The 25,675-nt window shown below is 46.2% G+C and overlaps 1 protein-coding gene across 1 annotated transcript in view; it reads left to right on the plus strand.

The window, feature by feature from the left end:
* VAT1L (vesicle amine transport 1 like) overlaps nucleotides 1-15,081 on the plus strand; it is a 150,075-nt gene extending 134,994 nt beyond the window's left edge. The window contains exons 8-9 of the mRNA XM_058709574.1: nucleotides 8,616-8,699; nucleotides 12,460-15,081. Of these exons, the coding sequence (XP_058565557.1) occupies nucleotides 8,616-8,699; nucleotides 12,460-12,558 (183 nt within the window). The 3' untranslated portion in view covers nucleotides 12,559-15,081. The remainder of the gene's footprint in view (nucleotides 1-8,615; nucleotides 8,700-12,459) is intronic.
* The last annotated feature ends 10,594 nt before the right edge of the window (nucleotides 15,082-25,675 follow it).

Consider the following 25,675-nt stretch of genomic DNA (forward strand, 5'->3'; position numbering starts at 1 on the left):
TTTTTTATTTCCACTCCTTACTTTAGGCCATTTTACTATCCAGACAACTTGTCCCAGACATATCTGTCTCTGGTGGCCGGTCTCCTTTGGCACCCTCGGCAGCTCACCCTTGACTAAACCACACCCATGTCAATGGCATAATCAACACATCTCAATTCCCTTAGGTTCTAAGGTTGCCCCCCCACACACCTGCAAGTGGGCCCTTTCTCTCCAAGCCTAAAGAAATGTCACCTCTGCCTTCTAAACGGTAATTTTCTAAAGGTCAGCACGTCTGGCTGTCATTCTTTCAAAAACATGGCTGCCCATCAGAGAACTTCCAAGATTTTGAAGGGTCTCTTTGGCCTCCTTATAGTTCTAACCTTTTCCCACAAACTCATGTCTGGTAGCTCCAGCTGAAAGCCCTCAGCCACCATGGAACAGTGTAGTTATCAATCAGTGAGCAAATAAAACCATATTATCTGGAAGCAAGATAATTATATCCTTAATAAGGAGCCAGAGTCCTCTGAGCAGAAATACGGAATCTCCCGGCTGGAGGATTTTGCTAAAAGATGCAAAGCAGAATTATATGTTGCGAGTTCTACCACCGTCATGTGGAATTTTCCTGAGCGGTGGCAGCTCAGGTTATTTTTTACCCTTGTCCAGCAGACCTGAGGAGCTTAAGGAACTCACGAGCATTTTCAATAACTCGTCATCACCCTCCGTGTTCTTGTGGCCATGAGTGACTCATTCTCTGAGGTGCGCAATATTTCCTCGAACTAGTTATATGTCCTTCTGTTGGCTGAGTGACAGCCTTCTACTTGACCTTCAAATCTCAAAGAGTCACTTCCTTGGTTTTCATCCTTTTCCCCTCCCCAGCTGCTTCCTTTTCTGTGCCCCATCACATTTCAAATGTCTCTCTTACAGATTGTACAACAGATACGTTTCTCATGGCATAGGAACCATCTCCTGCACTTTTTTCTCTTCCTCCCCAGAACCTCACTCTCATGTTGGAATAAGCATCCACTGAGTGTCCCCTTCACTTCTATTCAACCATCCAAATCCAGCCCTGGGAAACATTGTTAAATAAAATAAAACAAACATTGGAGGCAATTCACTAGATTGTTTTTCATCTCTTGCTTTAGTTCAAAATACAATAGGTAAGAATGTATAGTTGGGCTTGATTATGGACTGCAGGTTTCTGCAGAACATTCTAACTTTTGGTTCAATATTTAATTCACTTGAACCCCTCGTGACCATGGTCAAAAGAGTCAGTATCATCCAAGTATCCATGAAGGAAAAAGGACCAGGCCCTCCATCTAGATTCTACCGTCTTGCTTTTTGCCTTCCTGCCTCCTCCTACGCAGAATGTTCTTTACCTTTTTTAAGCCAGAGTTCCTACTAATGGCCCCTTGAAAAATCCTCTTGGAGCATCCCCATTGGCTGTTCAGTGGCCAAACAGATACTTCTAAAAGCTACTTAGTGTTCCCCTTCCTTTAAAAATAACGGCCATCCTTGAGGACCAGAACTAGGGTGAGGCAAGAGATGTGACAAGGGTTACAAGTTAAGGAGGGGCTTCCTCTCAGGTGCTGACCCAGTGCCTGCCTGACCCTGAGAGTGGGTGCCTCCTTAAATTTTGCACCCTTGTCACCTCCCTTTCTCCACCGTAGTCCACAACCTGCATTATTGCAAAGACACCTGTGCAACTCATCCAAAAAAACAGTTGGCTGTTTGAATCTTTTCTCTCTTTTCCCAAGTGGGCCAATTTATGTTCCTTAACATTTTACTTTTTCAGTCACTCTTGCATCTAGGTCAAAATCTGAGGCTCACTCACTGTAGACTCCTAGAGTTATTTGACAAAACATAGAAATTCCAGATTCCAAGTCTATTTGCAATGAATGTATTACTTTTCAATACCCCCTTTGTATTTTAAGCCATTCCAAAGATGGCTGTTGTAAATGTGAGTAATCTTCCATAGATGACATTGGTAGATATGCTTCTTAATTATAGTATTACTCATTTCTTCCTTTTCAAACCTTTTAATTTATCACCTAATAGGCACAGTGATCCATGGAATAACCCATCTTCATTTTTTCCCCTGTTTTGGGTGGCTAGGCTTATTGTTATTCATAGCACAGGCCAAATGCTTTGATTATTAAGTGGTGTCATTTGTACCCTAATGACTTTGTGCCTTTCACACCATTCAAAAGGAAATTGAATATCATGAAACATTAAATGAGATCCCAACAAAGATTGAGCATTGTTAACTTTCATTACTCACATGTGAAAAAACTGACTACTCAGAAGGTGACTGGAGGTGGAAAGATATTCTAGATTTGTATGGTCACTGTGGGCCCCTGCATCCTTGGAAACTCTTTGCAATATAGTACCAAAGGCCCCAACCAACCTGACCAGCACGTTGCCTTACATTCACTCTTGCTCTTTGTCCTTGCACCCACTGGCCCCCTTTTCAGTCTCTCCATTCACATTCTGCCCCCTCTCCTGCGAAAGGCCCCTCTCCCTTCTTGTCTTAGCTCCTTTGTACTCATCCTTTAAACCCCAGCTCGACTGCCACTTGTTCAAGGAAGCCCTCTCTAATCTTCCCAGACAGATCAAACCCCCTATCCACATTCTCATAACACCATCTTAGAATTAGTAAGTGTCAATCTTGCATTCGTTCGAGTCATTCTTTGATGGTCTGCATCTCCCATTAGACCATAAGCTTCATGACGGCATGGATCTTGTAGGTGTTTACTCACCGTTGTCTTCCCAGGCTTTCAGAAACCCCACCTCTCCTGGTTCCATTGCAGACAGAAGTAAGAATGACTGTAAGTACTGCTCCTCTGCAAATGTGTTCTGAACCCATTACATTTTCCCCGTAGGCCATGCTTGAATGCCATCTTGAATGCCAGTAGACTTTGTTGGAGCAGGAACCAACAATGGCCCAGGGTCAACTCTGATGGGTTGCGATCCATGGGGGCTAAATAAACAAATTAAGAACACAGTTTTTTAATTGTGAGATTCTTTTCATTATGTTTAGCCTATTTAATAAGCAAAACCATGGGTACCTCAGGACAGAGAGAGCCTACTGATTTCATCCATTACTTAAAAAAATTTTTTTAACATTTATTTATTTTTGAGAAGAGAGAGACAGAGCATGAGTGGGGGAGGGAGGAGAGAGAAAAAGGGAGACACAAAATCGGAAACAGGCTCCAGGCTCTGAGCTGTCAGCACAGAGCCTGACACGGGGCTCGAACTCACGGACCGTGAGATCATGACCTGAGCCGAAGTCGGACGCTTAACCGACTGAGCCACCCAGGCGCCCCACCATCCATTACTTTATACACAGCTCCTGAACAGGGCTTTGGCGCTGTTGAAGGAGTGACTGACTGCATCAATGAATGGATAGAAGAGAGCTATTAGCATTTAACATATGAAGAAGGTGAGGAGCAGAGATGAAGCACCTCGCTGGAATGACAGCAAAGCAGAGCGTAGGACTCAGTGATGATCTCACTGCCGCCTGCCGCCATACCAACGTGGCCTCCCAGGGACAGGAAAGAAGTATCAGAAAAGCTCAGGTAGCCTCTGTGCTCAGGATCTCAGCAGCTTGAGGTGTTTTAATCATATGACTCAAATTTCCTCCCCCTGTCTGGAGGGGAGACCAGCTCTGGCTGAGATAGCCTGAGTATGCCCAGAATCCCGAGCCTGGGAAATTCCAGCTGCCAAGACCAGATCTGGCCAGCCGCACAGCTGGCGGTGGCTTCTCAGACTGGGTGTGAGAGGCCACGGCCCTGATTACACACAGACTCCACTGGGACACCCGGGCAGCACCGAGCAGGCCCCCAACAGGCAGCTGCCTGGGCTGAGGGCTCTGAGATGAGCGTCAGGTGAGAAAGAAACCTCTCGTGTGGCTCAGCCGCATGACCTCTCACTCTCTCCACATACCACTTGCTATTCATCCATCCGTTCATCCTGGAGGCTATCATATGCCCGATACACCCGTGCACTGGGGTCCCTGAGGTCGGTGCCACTGTCCCACCATCTAGAGCTGCACTCCCCAATATGGTAGATATGAGCCATGTGCAGCCACTGGGCACATGAAGCAGGGCTCATCTGAATTGAAACACGCTGTAAGAACAAAATACACCCTGGATTCCAGACACGTAGAGTACAAAAGGAGGAAGGAGCATAAAATATCTCATGAAGACCTTATTATGTGGAGCATATACTGAAGTGATAATATTTTGGATAGATTTGGTCAAAGAAAATATATTCTTTTTTTTTTTTAATTTTTTTAACATTTATTTATTTTTGGGACAGAGAGAGACAGAGCATGAACAGGGGAGGGGCAGAGAGAGAGAGGGAGACACAGAATCTGAAACAGGCTCCAGGCTCCGAGCAGTCAGCCCAGAGCCCGACGCGGGGCTCGAACTCACGGACCGCGAGATCGTGACCTGAGCTGAAGTCGGAGGCTTAACCGACTGCGCCACCCAGGCGCCCCGAAAATATATTCTTAAAATTGATTTTACCAGTTTCTTTTTACATTTGTTAATGTGAGTAACTAGAGAAATTTTAGTGTATTTGTAGCCTGCTTCGTATCTCCACTGCATGGCGCTGGCCTAACGTACTGGAGAGAAGGGCCAAGTTCCAAGATGGCGGTAAGGGTGATGTTATAGCTGGCCTGAGGTGCCCAGGGAGCCCAAAGGAGACTTGGCCCCAAATGCAAGAGTGGGGGCGGGGGAGTAGCAGCTTCCTAGAAGGTTCCACGTCGAGAACAAGAGCCCCAGAACAAATCCAAGTTAGCCCAGGACCAGGATACTCCAGGATACAAGGAACCCCGTGTATACAGAGGCACAAAGCTGAGAAGCCCAGTAACCTCCAGATGAGCGTCCGGTGGCAGGAGTGAGGGAGGTGTAAGATGAAGCAGTGACACAGGAAAGGACAACAGACATCCGTTCCTGAGAAGTCAGTCCAGTGTTGTCCAGCAGGATGACTATGTGAGCCACAAGCCACGTTTTCCGTTTTGCAGTAGCCACATCCAGAGAAGTAAAAAGGGGGGGAGGTTAACTTTAGTAGTCTGTTTTATTGAAGCCAGAGTATTTATCACGTTAACGTTTCACCACGTGATTGATGTCGACAATTCGTAACGAGAGAGTGTATCTGCGCTCGTTGGCTTTGAAGGTGGCCGCGGGGCTTACACGCACAGCACATCGAAGTCTGTGCTGGCCCCAGTTTTCAGGTGCTCAGTGCCACACGTGACTTGTGGCTACTGCATTACGCAGGGCGGGGCTACTAGGATTTTCCCATCGTCAAGTGCGCTGGGAAAAGGTCTGGAGCAGAAGTGTCCCTTAGGAAAAAAACCAAAAAACAAAAATGGTAGCCACAAGAGAGACAAGGAGCTCTCTGGAAGTTGTCACCACCATCTTTTGGTCACTGTCACCTACCGAGGTACCTCAATTTACGAACTGGTATTTGGGGAGCAAAGTCTCTTTTTGCAGACTTTACCTCGTGATGGAGTTATGTGAGGGCAGTTTCGGGGTGCAGACAGCAGAGCCCTGTCCTGGATTTTGTCCAGAGTCTTGTAAAGGGGTAACTGCTCTCTCAGTTCCCAAGTGGTTCGAACTCCTTTCAGTTGGGGACCGGGGACAGATTCCTTAGATTTTTCACCTTTAGGTTTCTCATCTGTGAACCTGTGGTGTGCAGATAAAAGGAAGCAACGTGTGTAAAGTGCCTCACCTGATAAAAAATTGATCAGAAAATGGCCATTTCTTTCCTTCTACGCTGTCATCAAAAGGGCTCTTTCACATCTCCAAGAGCAGCCTAAGAGGATGTTAAACTCAAACAGCATGACTGGGGATCAGACTAGTTCAGTTATGTCTCAGAAACATTCCCAACCCTTTCTCTATCCCCTTCAAAAGGAACTTCAAGGAGTCAGTTCATTTCAGAAGGAAATTGTCCAAAAAAATATGCAGATTAGAGCCAGCCCTTCGGGGGGCTTTTTTCTAGTATCACAATAAGCTTTAACTGGAAAGAAAACAGCTTTTCAGTGTCCCTGGGCTCTATCTTACTGGAGAAATGGCACAAAAATTCTTCTGAATCTCCACGGAGTTTCCAGGTGCTTAATGACTTGTCAGGGTAATAAACAACTGAATTCTGGGAAATCATTATGTGAGATGTTACCTACCACCTTCCTCTGCCTTTGAGAATCAAATGAAACAACACAGTCTGGGTGGAATGGGGGCGGGGGGCAGGGGGAGGAAGCATCAGTTTTGAAGTCTGACAAACCTGAGTTTGAACCACAGTTCTGTCACTGATAGCCACATAGTCTTTGGACAGATTGCTTTGATCGTTGAGCATCAAGGTACTTAGCTGTAAAATGGGTATGACATATATCTTACAAGATAAGAACTATGTATGAAAGGAAAGAATGTTAGTTATCTATTGCTGCATAACAAAATGTCCCCCCGAACTTACTGGCTTAAAACAATATTTGTGATCTCACTTTACGTGGGTGAGGAACCTGGGCAGGGTTTAGCTAGGTCCTTGGGCTCAGGGTCTCCCAAGGTGTCAGCCAGGGCTGCGTTCTCATTTCTAGGCTTAACTCCGGAAGGATCTGCTTCTGAGCTCTCTCATTGGTTGTTGACAGGAGCTAGTTCCCCGTGGGCTTTTGGACCGAGGGTATCAGTTCGTCAGTGGTTGTCAGTGGGAGGTCTGCCTCAGTTCCCTGCCGTGTGAGCCTCTCCCTAGGGCAGCTTACAACAGGGCAGCTTGTGTCACCAGAGCAAGAAGGCACGAAGAGTCAGAGGAAGAGACGACAAGACAGAAATCAGTCTTTTATAACCTAATCTTAGAGGTGACATCCCATCACTTTTGCTGTTTTCCAACGGTCAGAAGCAAGTCAGCAGGTTTGGCCCACATTCGAGGGAGAAAGGGTGTGTGTCAGGGGGAAAGGAAGGTTGGGAACCATTCTGGAGGCTGTCTGCCACAGTATTTAAACATTCTCGGTATATAGTCGTGATGACCAGACATGACAGCATTTTGAAAAGCAGTGTTCACCACAGAAATAAAAGAAATCTACTGGCATGTGTATCAGGGTCAGGAAATTTAATCATATGACACTACCAGTCTATAAAAGGGCTGATTCTAAACGATACTAGGTTTTCCAAAGACTACGTTTAAATATGCATTTAACTTACATTACATACTGCTTTGATAACATATTGCCAAATAACAATGTTTGGAGTTAAAAGGCACTCATTTCTCCTAATGTTTTATCATGTGTCTGAACCCCTTTCTGATTATTTTAGGATGTCCACGCTTTTATGGGGATATAAATAAAAATATTCGTCTCCATTTTCTCATTTAGCACCATTACAAAGGCATTTGACCCTGCTGTACTTTCCTTGTAATTAGCAGCTTAATAGCAACATAGTATTTCCATTCTGTAGATAAATCTAAGAGTCGCGGTTTACTTAATCATTCCTTTACTCTGTGATACAGAAGTGGCTGCAAGTGTTTTACCGTTAAAAGCAATGCTGTGATTGAGTATCTTTTGTGTGGTAAGTTTTTTCCCCCACAATTTGAATTATGTCTTTAGGCTAAGTCCCAGAAAAGCAATTAGAGTATGCACATTTTAATGGTTCAAGTTTTTATCCAAATGGGAAGACAGGTTTCCTCAAAGACAGACATCTCAGCTTACTTTAAACTAAAAACAAAAACAAAAACAAACAAAAACTATGGCATGTAGCCTATAAGGACATTTCATGAATACTTGTGGACTTGAATGAGTGAACAAAAATATTTAAAAATCTGAGACTTCAGGAAAAAATATTTAGGCCAGATCTCTTGTAACTGTTTTTTTTTTTAAATCAAGAGATGTTGTCTTTCCATTTAGATTTCACTAAGAAATGTGGAGGGCCTATTCATGCCAAGCACTGGGCATGGTTGCCCTTTGCTTATCTCATTTAATCCTCACCAGCGCCCCCTACAGCTCATTTTCCGCACAGCCAGAGAGTGAAATGCTCAAAGCATAAATCAGATCAGGGCACACGCTTGCTTTTTAAGTAAGCCCGTCTCATTTGAAAGGAAAACTAGGTCCTCTTCTCCGGGCAGAATACTAGTTCTGGAGAAAACTCTACTTACGTAGAAACAAAATTTCCACGCAATAACCAGGAGTAACCTAAGGGAATTTTCCTGAATATAGTTTAGCTTGGGCAATGGATCATTTTAGTTAAACTACGAATCAGAGTTATAGAACACTTTGGTAAGCAGGGCACAAGTGACTCTGAGAAAAATAATTTTACCGGTCAGAATTTACTCTGATGTCTTTCTTGGAACCTCACGGTACCCTCCTCCCCACCAACTACCCCCCCCCCCCCCACCTTTTAAAGAAAATTTTGTCGTCTTATTACAAGGACTATCACTTTCATTTCTTAGACCCAGAGGACCAAGTTGCTTGCACAAGTTCAGAGTGCCTGAGTGACACAATCAGAATTTATTTCCACCCAGGGTCCCAAAGCATCTCTGGCTTGGCTACTAACCTTGAACCACAGCGCCCCCACGTGGGCGGCGGCTGGTTTGGCTTTTCCACCTGGGCAACTTCTCACCCAATCAGCGCTTCCGTTTTTCTCCGGGCTCAGGTGAAGGAGGCCATGCAGCGGATCCACGACCGAGGAAACATCGGCAAGTTAATTCTGGATGTAGAGAAGACCCCGACTCCACTGGTGAGTCAAACGCAGAGGGATCCGTTCAGTTCAGCACGGCAGGGTCTATCAGACCCAGGCACAGGTGGGGGAGAGGGAAATACAGGCGGCTCTCAGGCTCGTGGAGGAGACCTGTGTAATCAAACAACCATGCAAATGGGCGACTAGTCACACCGCTGGGATGCGTGCTGAGAAAGAAAGGAAATGCTTCAGTGCGAGCATTTCAAGAGCAATCTAAGGGCAGTCAGGAAAGATAGGGATAACCTGCCTATCACAGGTGCTGCCTCTTGGTTGCCACAGGTGAGAGGAATTCCTGGTAAAATCTAATAGAGTCACGCACATTCTCAACAGAAGGATGCCACCTGCCTCCGAGATGCCTGCTGAGGGTACCCTTACGCCCAGGGATCCCTCCAGGAGTGAAGTGTGTCAAAGTCACTCCCCAACCTGCTTGCTGGGGCCACCGGTGGTGGGAGGGGGCGATGTAGTGTGCGGTCGACACACAGAGCACCATCAGACTGCGTGGATTCAGAGCCTGGCTCTCCTCTCCTGTGTGTGACCCTGGGCGATTATCCTGCCTGTCTATCTTCAGTAGCCCTGTCTGCAAACGAAGTTCTCACAAGTCAATTAGAGTGATACACATAAGGCATTGTCCCATGCATACTAAGTTCTGGGAAAGGATTAACAGCGAAAATACTTGGGGTTTTTTGTTTCTTAGCTTTCTCACCCGTTGCGTCTTGAACCTGAATCGGGCATTTATAAAAGAAAAAAGAACTAAAATCTTTGCATGTTTTAGTGTGTATTTTTTTTTTTTTAAGTGTACCTTGGCTTTTGTAACCATAATGTAGTTCGGGAAGGATGGTCATTTCACTCAATGAAGGGTGATTTCATGAGAGGGCATTTCACAAAGTGCAAATGACCAATAAGTATAGGGACATCGTATGTTAAGTGCTTATGAAGTTCTAGGGGTGTGACAGCAAGTATCTGAAGGCAGATGAGGGGTTGAGGCCAGGGAGAAGGCGAGGGCTGGGCTCTCGGGTCTTCTGTGCACTTCTGTTGTTCTTAAGACACATGACCAGGTCTGTTTTATCCCATCAGTAGAGGGGATCTAGAGCCATCCTGGACAGTTTGTTTTAAGCAAGATAGTTGACATCAGCTTCCTGCCTGTGACTGTTACACAGGAGGTCCTGCTGGGCCCTTGGACTTGGGGAAGGCCTGTTTGACCACAGGGGATTCTCACCAGTTGGGCTGAAAAGCCCAACTTTGAGGGTGAGACCTCAGGACCTGCCATGGTGCTGGTTCCTGAATCCCAGGAGGGCTTCTACCTTAGGACCGAAAGAAACAAAGAGATGTGGTGAGTGGCCGACTCAGATCTGTGGTGTTTGGAAGGCCTCTGTGGGGAGAAGGCCACGGCCTACCTGGATAGAGACGAGACCTGAAGGAGGAGGAGCGTGTAGTCAGGCTAAACAGAGGGCATCGTGAGAGCCAAGATGGGTCCGGCACAATCTTTTCTACGGCAAGCGCCTAACGAAAGGAAATGGCACGGGGTCAAGGCCCCTCGGGAACGCATCATTTCCCACTGGGCAGCTGTTGGGGGTGGGGGCAGTGAGGGGCCTACAGAGGGGCCTTCTTCTATTAGAAGGGCCACTTTCAGAGCTCAGGCCAAGCCGAGGGCCCTGAATCTGCCTCGCTGAGTACACTGCACGGTACTCCCCCTCCTCCAGGAACTATCGGGGCTACGAGGGGCTCGGGCAGCGCTCTGGAAGTGCCTTTGCCAGGAGTGCCTACGAAGTGCCTGCCAAGAGTGAAGGCTCTCCTGCGTGGGGCCTTCCCTCAATGAGGCTGAGCCAGGGCAGAGCTGAGCTCACCTGAGGACGGGTCCCAGGGTCACAGCAGAGACCGGGCTGCTTCCTCCAGACCCCACGGCGTCAGGGCGCAGCTCTGGCCCCGGCCTGACCGGCGCCCCTGAGAACAGTGGCAGCCTTCTCTGAAGCCTGCCGACCTTTGCCGCCCCGCCACTGCCCCGGGCACGTCACCTCTGGGTGTCCCTGTGCGCTGCGGGAAAACAGAGCCTGCCCACCTTGCACAGGGGGCAGTAGTTACTGTTTCTGCTGCTGCTTGTTGAGAAGATGGAAAGGGGTAATGTGCCTGAGTCCCCTGGCACACTGGTGAATTTGGGGTACATACTAAGAAGGCAGAGCTCTCGTGATTATTTTTGTTGATGTTTATTTGTTTTTGAGAGTGAGAGACAGAGAGAGACAGAGCCCGACGCGGGGCTCGAACTCACGAACCGCGAGATCACGACCGGAGATGAAGCTGAATGCTTAACCGACGGAGCCACCCAGGCGCCCCCAGAGCTCTCACGATTATTCACTCGCTATTCTCAGAGTTCGTACTCTACGCTCCTGCGTGCCAGGCACTGTGCGAGTTGCAAAGGATAACACAGGAAGACAAGAGGAGACCTGGTCATCTTCCATGGTGTCTGCGGTTCCCGTGGCGGGGCAGGTGGACAGCGGTCAAGAGGCCATCCATCCAGATGGGACACTGCTGATCGTGCTACAAAGAAGAGCTGGTCATGGGGGGGACCATTCCAGTTAGGGTAGTCTGGGAAGGCTTCCTTGAGGAAGCGGGCTGAGCGCTGAAAGCAAAGTAGGCACCAGTTAGGGGAGGGAGTGGAGGGCTGGCATTGCAGGAAGAAGACACTGCCTGCGGCCAAGAGGGCAAATCCAGCTCCAGGACAGGCAACGCGGGGAGGCCTGAGGACCGTGGGCCCAATTCCTGTTTGAAAGAATGAGTGGTGGGCATAGGCAAAGACTCGGGTTTAGGAGATCTGGGCTTCAGGGCAAATGACGTCGACTGGGGCTTAGGAGTGGAAATCTGAGGCCCAGTTCGCTAAGGGGGCTGCTGATGGACAGGACTAGGATGTCTTGAGCATCCGTCATGCACTTGGCCGTTGCTGGACGCTTCAAATACATCATGTTACTTTGTTTCACTTGGTCCTCATGATAGCGTTGTAAGCCAGGTGGGTTTATTCCCGTTGTAACCATCCACAAAAGGGAGGCTCAGAGAGGGATAAAAACCACGCCAGGGACTGGTGATGATGGCTAGCTAGCTAGAACCAAAGTCCACATTTGTGGACACGGCGTTCTGTGTAGACAATAAAGGACACGAATGCACATTTGTTAGTATGGCTGTTCTGGCTTCTTAGGAAGTGACAGCACCAGGATTTCAACCCTGGCCAGTCCGTGCAGTGGACGCTCTCAGTGCCTAAGGGCATCCCCCAGCACCTGGCCCCTCTGACTGAGAGCCTCCAGCCCCAGAAGCATGTGTGGCCAGCACGTACAGAACTGGCCAGAGAGGCCAGGGAGATACCCACCTTGGCCATTCCTTGGCTTCCTCCCCCACCCCCATATGCGGGACACCTGTGAGGGGCATGCCCCTCACTGTCTCCCAGTGGTCCCCAAGAGGACTGAGCCCCAGTTGCCCACATCAGGAGCCTACTTATTAACACATTCCTTACCAGCTCCCTTGCCTTTTCTGTGTCGTCTCCTTCCTCCCTACCAGCGCTTCCTTGGAATCATCTTCCAAATTCCCAATCCTTGCACTCAGATCCTTACGTCAGGGCCCCCACCCTAAAACAGCTGGCACCACACTGCCCTCCTGGGGAAGGAAACAACCCTAACTCTTAGCCCTCAAAGGAGGCCTTCCCAAGGGGCTTTCTCAGATGATCCAGGAAGGGAGGAGACATCGCAGACCTTCTAAAACGCCCTGTGTTGAATTGCAGATGGCCAACGACAGCACAGAGACCAGCGAGGCAGGGGAAGAGGAGGAGGACCACGAGGGCGACAGCGAGAACAAGGAGCGGATGCCCTTCATCCAGTAACCCAGGACCCTGGCAGGAGAACACGGAGGATGATTTGGAACAAGAGGAGCCGGTGGAGAAAGTCCTTCTGTGCCCCAGTGAACAAATGCTGTAGCCCACTGTGTGTTGTGTTTGTCTGCAGTCAGCTGAGCTAAAAAGCTGTTGATCACTGTTGTTTTTGAAATTAAGTGCCAATCCCATCCCACGCAGTATTAAGTCCCTCCCCCACCTGTGTATTACTCTCTCCCCTCTTCCCTCCTTCACAACCATCCATCTTTGGGTCCTTCTTGACAGTTCTTAGAACAGCCTTGCAAATTAATACAAGCCCTCAGGCCCAGTGCCTACAAGACCAGACGTGGGCAAAGACAAGTTTCGACTGAAGGGTGTTATCTTAAGAGCAGTGTCCAGATCCTGGGAAGCTTCAGGCCACTGACACTTTTTGCCTCCAGCCACCCATGAATCTGACAAGAGCACTTGCCAATGTGGCTGGCAGAAAGAGGGTAGGCCGGGAGGTGTTTTCATGAGCCCATACATTTAGGATCTCTCCAAACAGTCCTTTCCCTCTCCCCGTTCAAGAGGCAACTTCCTTACATGCAATGAGTTGTTTAATGGTCCAGAGGTTGAACCACTCTCCTCTCAGCCTCTGATGCTTGATCCCTTCACTGGTTCTTAACCATCAACACGGGAAAACAGACGTGGAGTTTTCAGGATAGAGGATGGGTCAACAGCATGAGTTTGAGGACCAGCCACAGAGACTTCTCCTCTGAAACCATGTCTCATGAGCAAAATCCTCCCCTCCCCCACCATGTACATTTTATTTCCATTGTAAGAAAACTCACCACGTGTGGGACTGTTTCAGAGGTCATTACTGAGATTTGCCTACATTTGCACACCTGCCACGGGCATTACCGATTTTGCTATTTCCATTTCCTGGTAGTGAGCAGCTACCTTTACCAAGGATCCCCCCGGGGAAGACCTCCCTTGTAGACCATATTTGGGGAAAAAGAAAATCAGTGAGTGTCTCTTTTCTTGCCAAAGCATGTTCCGACATGTAACAAACTCTAGCGATACAGACGGTTGACGTTCAGTATCTGATCCCAAAAGTGCAGTTCCTCTCCTCTGAAATATAAAATTACGGTGCAGACTCTTTGTAGGACCCCTGCTTTTTGGTAATCGGGGACCAAACTACTTGATTGCACACCCTTGTCCGATTTTCCAGCTCCTAAACTCCTAGGAAACCCCACACCCAGCCCCACCATACTTGACATGCCTTGAGGCGAACCTTTCCCCTGACGGATGAGGAAGAGTCTCAGTGTCTCCACAAGGGGGCTCCTCATTCACTGCTCCTACTCCTTCTGGCTCAAAGGGTGACTCCTTCATTCACAAACCAAGCTGGAGACACATGGAGCCCACATGATTAGCAACCCCCCCCCCCCAAGTCACTTTGCTTTCTGGAAGACCTTGGAGGGCTCCCACCTTGCCCCACCTCTCCACCAGTGAGCCTTAGGGTCGACCCAACTCTTTCCCCAAATGATGGGAATGAATGCATTCCAGCAACTACCTTTTCTTTTCATTTCCAAAGTCCTTTTGTAACAAATGTCACCTCATTAATCACATTCTTCTTTTTTCCTACCCCAAGCTTGTGATGATGACTTATTTATGCCAAATATTTATCTGAAGGGAGTTTCTCCTCGTTGTGAATGTACTTGTAAAATATGAAGGCAAAAAAGGGTGCCGCCATCTGATGAGCAGGGAGGTGACGGTATCTCAGAAGACACTGACATCTTCTGTTCATACCCCAAGACTCACCGGCGTTTCATTTCTGGGCCATGTAGAAAGATAATGTGGAGGTTTATCTCCCCACCTCCAAAACTTTCGCAAAATGCTGTATTATTGGTCATGTTTCTCCCATGACCAAGCTGACAGTGAGGTTTTAAGGAGAACCACCCAAGTGACATTCCTGGTGAGCTGGACAGAAATGGCATTTTTTAGGGCTGGGGTAACAAAGAGCCACCGGCCACATCAGGGCTGTCCTCTGCGAGGGGGGCGAGAACTCTCTTCGCAGAATCCCACCACCGGCCTTTGTTCCGTCCAGAGGAGAGGCATTTAAAAAAAAAAAATCATGCTTCCCCAAATCTGTTTTTCAACTAGCAAGATTAATACAGTCAAATTATGGCCGTTGGTTAAAGAAGAAACCCTTTTGCCTCCTCAGAATACAGAGTGAGAAGGGAAAACTAGAGTCTCACTATCGAGGTCTGGTTGTGCCCTGAAGAACAGGATAAATACCAAAATTAACCCTTTAATGCACCCTCGTTTTTTAAGCACCTTCTTCCTGTCACGTGATTGGTTTTCTGAAGGAAATGTAAAGAAAGTCTCAGTTTGCCTTAAAGGAACTGTGAAGGCTTCTCTGTCATCTAAACTTGGTTGGAGTGAACTGAAACATTGTCTAATGTATTTGTGGCTTTAGAGCTTTTGTTACATTGTGCCTACAAAGCAAATTATGTTTACATAAAATATATAAATAAAGTATTCAGCATAGCATAACCTAGCCTGGCGTCAGTGACCCCACATCCATGGCTGTTGGGAAAACATCGCCACTATTAAAATGTAAGGAGTGGGTGACTAAAAAAGAAAAAAAAATTTAAAATATGAGATAGAAGAATCTTCAAATGAGAAACTAAAGACTGTAGAGAGAAAACAGGAGTCAAAATAAGACGAGCTAAAGGCTTTTTTTTAAAGAAAAAACATTCAAGTTCCCTCAAGCAAGAAAGTAAAACCACTAAAGAAAAGAACTGTCCAAGACATCATATAATAATAATGGCAATAATTATAATGGCATTTATAAGGCACCTACTATATGCTGGTAAGAAAGCTGTATAGATAAAAATCATAATTAAATAACATATATAATAACACCCAAGGGCCCGGAGAGGTAGGGTTTATCATTACACCCATTCCATAGGTGACAAAAGTGAAGATTAGGATTTTGCACTTGCCCAAGATCACACAGCTAGTAAGTTGTGGGGCCAGGATTTCAATCCAAGCTAGAATCCATGCTTTTAACCACCCTATCATGCTTCTGGCTTAAATAAGGGTGAGATAGGATGCATTTCAAATTACCAGCCTTTGTTCCCCAGAAACTCTTCAGGTATTCTGTTTCCTCTGATTTCAAGAACATGCTTGTAAATTTGTTTTGCTTTGCAGCAAATACTATGCATATCAAGAAGCATTTTTTTTTTCTCGTCCTCCAATGAAATATTCAGTGAATTAGTGATTTTTTTTTTTAGAAAAAGTAATGTTTTTACAAATTTTTTGAGAGAGACAGACACAGAGACAAAGTGCAAGCAGGGGAGGGGCAGGGAGAGAGGGAGACACAGAATCCAAAACAGGCTCCAGGCACTGAGCTGTCAGCACAGAGCCTGATGTGGGGCTCGAACTCATGAACCATGAGATCGTGACCTGAGCTGAAGTCGGATGCTCAACCGACTGAACCACCCCTCAAGTACTGATTTTAAAACTCACACATCTCAACCACTTTCATTTTCATGATCCAATATCCTCAAGGTTACCAAAGAGATACACAAATTAAATCCCCAAGGCTAAGATTTCATGAAAGAGGAATTCATGATTAGGGAGGCTTTAGTATGTTTAAGGTGTTCTCAGCAGGAAGCCAAAAAAACAGAGCTAAGCTCCGTGTCAATAAAATGCCACATACCTAAACCTGAATTTACAAAGTAGAAAGTTACTTGCCTTGTCAGTAAAATTCTCTCAAAGTGCCTCCACGAAGAATTTTCTCATATATTCCTACTTAATGTTCATGTACTCCGTATAAATCTCGTGGTCTCACTTAGCCAGTGTTGGTGCACTGTCACATTTAAACACAGTTCCAGCAACAAAAACTGGAATGTAAACTAAAACCCACATCTTCACTTACAACTCAGAACGGGGAAGAGGTCAAGCGGCCGGAAACAAAATTCCTTTCAGCGTCGTGAATGAGGTTTGGGTGGTAATGGAGGTAAACCTTTCAAAAGCCGTTTGGGGGCGTGGGGAAATGTGTGTAGAAGCAAAGAGGTAAGGACTTTTGAGGGCATATTGAGGAGTAGAGAGAAGAGTGTAGCTGAAATACACACATGGGATGGAGTGGAGCAGGAGAATGGCATGATGGGAAGTCGATACCGGGTTTGGAGGTCTTGGATGCCGCTCGATAATCTTGGATTTCTATGGAAAGGACCGAGGATGTGTGGTGGTGTGGCATGAAAGTTGGGGCACGGAGGTGATTACCAAGAGTAAAGGCGGGGTTCAGCGGGAAGAGGGATATGAGATGGGTCAAAGTGTGGGTCTCAGTTAGACATCAAGTACCTCGATTGCCACTGCCCTGGTTCGGGTCCTCCAGAATCAGACAATGAAACAACGATCCCAAGAAGGACAGCTTTGGGGAGGAGAGGGGAGGGGAATATAAAACAGGAAAGGGAAGAAGCCAGTTCAGGGTATGTTGATAAGCAGGTTACCGCTGTGGGAGAGGTGAACAGGTCCCCCAGTTGTCCCATTTGAAAAGTGAGCAAGTTGTCCCATTTCTCCATCAGTTTCCACGCATCATTGTAGAGGGCTATTTCCACCCGCGTGTTGATTCCCCGACGCTCTTGACCTTGCCCTTGTGTGAACCACCCACGTGGCTGTGGCCAGACAATGCTGTCAGATGGACAGCCACAGGAAGCCATTAGGATACATGGAAACAGCGAGGGGATATGGACCAGGGAAGTTCCCACAGCTCCTGCTGGAACTCTTCCAGGGAATTTGCTCTTTCTTCTGAAGTCAGAGGGGGAAGTTTTTGAGGTTTTCCATCAACCATATTCCAGGCTTACAAACTACTCCCCCATTCTGGCTGTCCCATTAGCTCACAGCATCCCTTCTGTTTTGTTTTGTGTTTTGTTAATTGGTCTTTTGACTTGAAGAATATGGCTTCTACTGAGAGGAGACAGCCAAAATGCTCCCCTTTCTGCAACCTCCACTGTGATGAGTTAGTTCATTGGGGCCTTTCTGCCAAATTTCAGGTCCCATCACTGGGACCAGAAGACCTGGGGCTCCATGTTCAATGAAGACACACGTTTGTTCAACAGGTTTTTAGTGAATGCTTACTGGGTGCACGAACCTGTTCTGGTCCTAGTAATAGAAAGAAAATAAGACACAAACCTTTCCTCAAGAAATTCAGTCTAAAACGGTGCTATCTAGGAAAAATATGAAGATGAGCCCCATACAAGTTTACATTTTCTAACAGTCACAGTAAAAACGTAAAAAAAAAAATTTAATTTTAATATTTCATGTGACCCCAAATACAGAATGTTGTCATTTCAACATACCGTCAGCATAAAGACTATTAACGAGATTTTTTATGTTCCACTTTTCATACTAAGGCTTCAAAGTCTGGTGTGTATTTTAATGCAGCACATCTCAATGTGGACTGGACACATTGCAAAGGTTCAGGAGCACCTGTGTCTAGCAACTTCCATTTTGGACAGGCGGGTCTAGAGAATGAGCAGAAATGGACACCGGTATATGCCACACAGCTTCAGAGAGGCCACGTTAGGGGCCAAGTGGGAGCACAAAGTAGAGAAGGGTCAACTCTGTGACAGAAGAGGACGTCAAGGAAAGGGTACCCCCGGGAAGTGATGCTTGGGTGAAGTCTTTAAGATGAATGGGTGTTCAGGAGAATAATGCACGCAACACACACAGCGTAGTGCCTGGCACAGAGTAAGCACGATCAACCTTGGCTTCTTTTCCCTACTCCCATTTGCTAACGCAGGGAAGAATGGGATGTTTGGGAAAGACTCAATAGCTTCCTTTGTTTCGTTTTGTTTTGTTTTTTAACACTAGAGAATATGTAGATCTCAATACTTCACTTCTAGATGTATTTGTGGGGAAAGAAATTCAGTCACGGGTTGAATGTGGGTGTCACTCCAAATTTCATGCGGTAACTCTCCCTCTGTCTGTCCCGTGTGATGGTATTGGGAGGTGGGATTTCAGGAGGTAATCAGGATTAGGTAGGGTCGCAAGGGTGGAGCCCTCATGAATGAGGTTGCTGCCCCAATGAGAGTCCCAAGAGAGTTGCTCTCTCTTTCTCTCTCCCTTGTGTGTGGATATAAAGATACTGGCAGTCTGCAACCAGAAAAAGGCTCTCCCAGGACCTTGAACACACTAGCACACTGATTCCGACTTCAGACTTCCAGCCTCCAGACTGTACAAAACACGTTTCTGTTGTTTAGAAGCCTCCCAGTCCAGGATACTTGGTTATAGCAGCCTGGATTGTCGAAGACGTAAGTGTTTTTGCATTCTCTGCCTTGAGCAGAATGAGCAGAGCTCCTATAACCAGCCAAGCAAAGATGCTGGTAAAGACGTCCCCTGAGTTATTCAGATTGGTACCTAAACAGCAACTGACTCAGGAACAACCGAAGCCTCAACACATCACAAGCATATGCACCCGCATGTCAGTGATTAAGAGCATAAGCCTTGGAGTCTTGCAAATCAGGGATCAAATCTGGGCAAATGGCTTGGCATTTGAGCTTCCCCCTACTCAAATGGGGATAATCATATTGTCTATGGCCCAGAATTGTTACGAAGATCAAATTTAACCATGTATGTGTAACCAGATTGAAACCACGACCCACAAGTCTGGAAGCCAGATGGTAAATGCTTTCAAACAAGGTTTTTTTGTTCATTCAACAGACATTAATCAGATACTCAGCATGTTCCCAACACACTATTTTTAGTGTCTTAGGAAAAATAAGAAATACATAGCCTCTGCCATCCAAGAGCTTACAATTTAATGATGCGATAACAAACAAATTATATCTCTTATGCAAATGGCAGTTGATTCGTAAAGCCTGCCTTGGCACTGAGAGATGATGTGGGCAGTGGTAAAGAGTGCTTTTTTTTTTAATTTTAGAGAGAGAGAGTGCTTGTGTGCAAGCAGGGGAGGGGGCAGAGAGAGAGAGAGAGAGAGAGAGAGAGAGAATCTTAAGCAGCCTCCATACTCAGCATGGAGTGCAATGTTGGACTTAATCTCATGACCCTGGGATCATGATCTGACCTGAAATCAAGAGTTGGATGCTCGACCAACAGAGTCACCCAGGCGCCCCAAAAGTGCCATTATTGATGAATAATGTCCATCAGGAGCAGGTAAGGAGAGCTTTCCAGAACAAGTAACTAACTACCTTCGGGCACATCCGTGGGGAAGCATAGGGTAGGTTCACAGAATGGTCCATTTCGCTATCACATGCACCGAGAGAGACAAAAGATTAACAAGACTGGATTATGGAAATCCACAAATGACCCTTCAAGGGTTCTGCATTTTGTACTAAAAGCACAGGGCTTAATCAAGGGATTGTTGGAGAATGTTCTCATGTAAGAGAGGACCATGGAATATCTTGCCCAAATAAACTTCACCATTATACTTGGTCCAGTTCTGGAGGCAGAACAGGTTGGGACGGGGGCATATTGATACAGTAGTTCTCTGGTTTGTCCCCCAACGGCGATCCATAGTCTGTTTGATCATGAATTAAGGTAGCTACTAATCTGGCATGAGTGGGAAAGCAAGAACACATCTTTCTTCCATGAGTGGGAAGACCAAGAGGGGCTGGGGATGCAGGCTTTTCCTGAGGACTGCGGGACACTTGTCCATGGGAGGTCCCCAGACAGGAAATCACCACCCATCAGAGCCCAGAGTCAGAACTAACGTAGGACCCACATGGCAGGCTCACAAACACGCGCATAAAAAACGGGAATCATTTTCATAAAACCGTCCCAGCTTAGCGTTCAGAGATCTCCATAGAGTGAAATCAAATCAAGGCAAACCACCAAAACAAAACTAACATTTACCGAGGATTTGCTGTTTGCCAGGCATTTTACACACACCCTCATTGAATCAAAACGGTTCCTTGGAAAGGAGGCAGTCCTGCTTTCAGATAGGGACCATACATTCCAGAGAGGTTAGGTGGCCTGCCCGTGTTTAACCGGCTGGGAAAGATGGGAGGCCAGCAGGTGTGCCTTCACGTCCTCCAGGCAAGGCGATCGTTCCCCACCCCTCCCCCACCCCCGACTCCCGACAAGGAAGAGGCCCTTCCCCTCCTCTAGCTCGGCTGGGATTCAAGGTGCTCTCAGGAAGGCTCTGATTCATCCAGCTTGGGTCACATGTCCATCCTAAACCAATCAAGGAAACAGAGGGATGGCCATCCTGATTGGCCAGCCCGGATCATGTGCCCACCCCCAAGCCTGCTCATGGTGGGAGTGTCAACCTGATCAACAGCTCTACCAGAAGCAAGTCAAGCGACGGAGGGATAGATCCCCACAGGGAGGGAAGCCGGGCGGTTAAAACGGTGTCCACCACGGCTATGGAATATGGAGTACCGGGGCACCAGATACTGTTTCAGGTCCCCGTGGCAGTCACCACTGATGCCCCAGGACATATCGTCTTGGTGCACCAGAGTTCACCTGCAGCTGTGGAGGGTTCCTGGCGTGCTGACAGCATCTCACTTCAAGCACTTGGACTAGTCTGTCTTCCTCTGGGCCTGCAGGTGAACTCCAGTGCCATAGGGCACAAATGCACTAAGGTAACCCACAATTACTATGGTGGGGAGGGGCTAACACCCGCCGGGGGGTGGGCACTTCCACCATGGAGGATGGGAGCCAGTGGATAAATGCCCAGATTCCCCTTTGGTGTCATCATTTCTGGGGCATGTTCCACACAGAATCTCTAAGGTCCCTGGTGGGGTCAAACCTAAATTGCCCACAGTGGTAACTTACTCATTAGCACACCCTTATAGGGCATTGCTAAGAATACTGCTGTGTTTCCTTCCTGATCTCAGTCTCCTCACTCCCCAACTCCTGCTTCTTGACAACACCTTCTATTTTTTAAAAATGATTATTCATTTATTTTAAAAGAGAGAGAACGAGCACCAAGAGGGAAGGGGAAGAGAGAAGGAGAGAGAGAATCCCAAGCAGGCACCACGCTGTCAGCACAGAGCCTGATGTGGGGCTTGATCTCATGAACTGTGAGATGACGATCCGAGCCCAAATCAAGAGTCTGATGCTTAACCGACTGAGCCACCCAGGTGCCCCAACATGACCTAAATAAATGACCTGTCCTTTATCTTGGGGGCTTATCTTGGGGACAAATCCTTATCTTGGGGGCTACTGTGGGGGAAATAGCATTTTTGACGTATTAACTTGCCAAGTACTTACAACAACCTTATAAAGTAAGTGATACGATTCCCCTTTTACTGATGACCAACTTAAGCCCAAAAGTTAAGTAAAATGCCCAACATTACACATAGCAACTGAGTTTCCAGAATTTGGGCCCAGCAATCAAGCGAAGCATTCTCTAATGCCCAAGTCACTGAAAACGCACAATACCACTTAACATGTTGGAAAAAATTATCCAGAAGCCAAGCCAGTGTCAGTTAAAATGACTTCTGAAGCCAGCCCTTCTCAGTTTTTCAAAAACCCGCCCAGGGAGCAAGAAGAAATTATTGCTGTTTTTTCTGACTCTGGAGAATTCTATCCAAGGCCAGCAGGAGGAGGCCCAGCAGCCTGATAAATTAAAAAGCTGCGCTGAGAAGCAGGGAATCAGTCCAATGCACATATCGCAATACATGTGATCTCTTCATCCTTTGCAAAAACAAGCATAAATCCCTATTTACTGAGCCCAAGCTAATGCTCAGTGGACTGCCGACATTAAGAGATGGTCTGACAAGTGTCTTTGTTTGGGGGCAGAAGTCTGGATGTCCCAATGACCCTTTGAGATTAATCAACTAGCAAGATAGGAAGTCAGCCCACCATCAAATTGAACCAAGTATTTAACTAGATGAATTAAGAGGATATCAAAAGCTCCCATTCTCAATCAGGAGCAATCTTCCTTATCTCTCTCTCTCTCTCTCTCTCTCTCGCTCTCTCTCTCTCTCTCTCTCTCTAATCTATCTATCTATCTATCTATCTATCTATCTATCTATCTATCCATCTATCTCTACTAAGGTAAATATTATCAAGGAGACTCAATTCCAGTCTACAGATATTTATTAAGCTTTTGCTATGTGCATGGACCTGTTTTATGTACTGTATAGGATTCAGAGGTAAATACAGCCTGGCCAGTGCTGGCATAAAGCCCACTGTCGAGAAGACAGAGTGAGACAGGGACCCAATCAACCAGAGAAGGCTAGCAGCATAAAAGGGAGAGATGCATAGGGCTCCAGGGTGCAAAATTGGGAGAGGTGGCATTTGTGCAGTGGATAAGACAGTCTCCGTGGAGGGGAAGTGGATGGACACTCGAAGGCTTTTCCTGCCAAGAATTGACTGCACCCTACTCACAGCTCAGTGGTCAGAAAGCAGGGGCTCTAAAGGTATATGTACTAGGTTTGACTCCTGACTCATCTGGTTAGCAGCTGTACGACCCTAAACAAATTCTGTGTTTAATCTCTTGCTTCGTTGTCTCCTCTGTAAAGGGGGAATGACAACATTAAAATGTTATCGGGTTAGGGTGTATATTAAATGAGTCAATAGATGTTAAATGTATAAGTGAGTGCCTGGTACATAATAAGCACTTGTAATTGTGACGCGTTTTGTCAATTGCCCCTGATTTTTCCCGCGGGGAATGACGCCACCTTGTATGTTGTTTCAGGGGTCTGGTAAATCAAGGTGCCCTTCCCTCCTCTAGCCAAATGGGACTCATGACCCAGGGAAAGCCAAATGGATGTTCTAGTAATTTGAAGTTTAGGAAGAGATGCAAACACAGGAAAGCGAATGGAGCGCATCACCCTGGTGGCGGGACCCTGAAGAGCCTCCCATGACTCCCTACTACCCAGATCCCCAAAGCCGCCATGTTTCTATTTACCCCAAGCCTAGATCTTCAGACTTGTCTTGCATTCTGTAGGCGATCCCATATATATAGTTTAAGCAAGCCAGACCTGATTTTTATTACAATCCACTAAAGAACCTTACCCAATTAAAAGAGGGTCTTTGAACTGGGCCTCGAATAACTTGGTAAGATTGTGACAGGGATAGTTCATCTTCCTGGCCACATTCTCGATTTCCCAAAGGAAAGTCAGGACATAAAGCCTGGCGAAGGATTGTTATGGCACATCAAGTAAAAGAGGGAGCGTAAGAGACAAAGTGTGCCTGCCAGAATACAAGCACTTTGGAAACACGGCAAGTTCTTAATTGGGACACAATGGTCAAATATTTGAAATACAAAAAAACAGAGCCAACCTATGCATAATACGAGAGCAGTATTTCTCAAATGTTGCATACCAACATTTTTGTGAATTGTGTCATACCTGGACCCAAAGCATCATTAATATTTTTCTTAATATTTTATATATATCCATATATTACATATAATTGTATCATTAATATGATATAATTAAGTATATCAATATTGTTCTTTAAATAGACTCACTTTTTTTTTTAACATTTATTTATTTTTCAGACAGAGAGAGACAGAACATGAACAGGGGAGGGGCAGAGAGACAGGGAGACACAGAATCCGAAACGGGCTCCAGGCTCTGAGCTGTCAGCACAGAGCCCGATGCGGGGCTTGAACTCACAGACCGTGAGATCGTGACCTGAGCCGAAGTCGGATGCTTAACCGAATGAGCCACCCAGGCGCCCCTAAATAGACTCACTTTTAAGCATATAAATTTTAAAAAATTCTATTGCTACTATAAATGGAAAATCTGTATTACTTGCCATGAAAAGAAAGTAATCGTAAACATTAATATAATGAAGGCAGGTTAGGGACCCCCCAAGGCCCAAATATGGGGTAGTTCGCACATCAACATAAATAATGATAGTAATGGATTATAAACCATGAATAACGTTGAAAAATCTATGTGTCCACCAATAAAAAATTACTACAGTTGAATGCTAATTAATACAAAAGAAGTGTTATAAAATCAACTAATTAGTGAAAGTTTGATAAAATCAGGTTATTCATCTAGTCTCATAATACTTGCCCACAAATTACATATTAATTACAAAGTAAAAAATGATAACTTTACAGTTGAGAAATCTGACAGGCAATGCCTTAACCAAGTGATCAAAGGTAATATCATCAATACGGACAAACTGACATCATTTGCTTCCCAAGAAGGGCACAATATCACTTCTGTCATATTCCTGCCAGAATATGCATCACTGGATTTATTCATGAAGGAATGCCAGACAAATCCAAACTGAAGAACATCTTAAAAAGCAAATAACAAACAGAAACAAAAATGGGAGTGTACTCTTTAAAAATGGCTAGATTGGGGGCGCCTGGGTGGCTCAGTCAGTGAAGCCTCTGACTTCGGCCTAGGCCATGATCTCGCAGTTTGTGAGTTCGAGCCCCGTGTTGAGCTCTGTGCCGACAGCTCAGAGCCTGGAGCCGGCTTCAGATTCTGTCTGTCTGTCTGTCTGTCTGTCTCTGCCCCTGCTGCACTCACGCTCTGTCGCTCTCTCTCTCTCTCTGCCCCTCCTGCACTCACCCTCTGTCTGTCTGTCTCTCTCTCTCTCTGCCCCTCCTGCACTCACACTCTGTCTCTCTCTCTCTCTCTCAAAAATAAACAAACAAACAAACAAACAAACATTAAAAATATTCTCTCTCAGGGCGCCTGGGTGGCTCAGTCGGTCAAGTGTCTGACTTCTGCCCAGGTCATGATCTGGCACTTTGTGGGGTTGAGCCCCACATCGGGCTCTGTGCTGACGGCTCAGAGCCTGGAGCCTGCTTCTGATTCTGTGTCTCCCTCTCTCTGTGCCCCTCCCCGGCTCATGCTCTGTTTCTCTCTCTCTCAAAAATGAATAAACATTTAAAAGAATTAAAATATATATAAAAAAATTCTCTCTCTCTCCCTCTGCCACTCTCCCCTGCTCACTCATGCTCTCTCTCTAAAAAATAGTAAAAAAAAAATGTTTTTTTGAGTTACCACAAGAATACTAAAAAAACTAATATAATAAAACGTTATTAGAGTCTAGGTAACAACTATTGCCTGTGGGAGTCTCTGGGCTTGAGGTCAGTTTTTTGTTGATAAAAAAGAGATGAGCCAGTTTTGGAAAGATTTTAAAAGACATCCATGCCAACCTCAAATGAAAAGTGTCTCCTTGCCACCATAATCAA

Source organism: Neofelis nebulosa, chromosome 17 (assembly GCF_028018385.1).
Source record: "Neofelis nebulosa isolate mNeoNeb1 chromosome 17, mNeoNeb1.pri, whole genome shotgun sequence".
Lineage (NCBI taxonomy): Eukaryota > Metazoa > Chordata > Mammalia > Carnivora > Felidae > Neofelis > Neofelis nebulosa.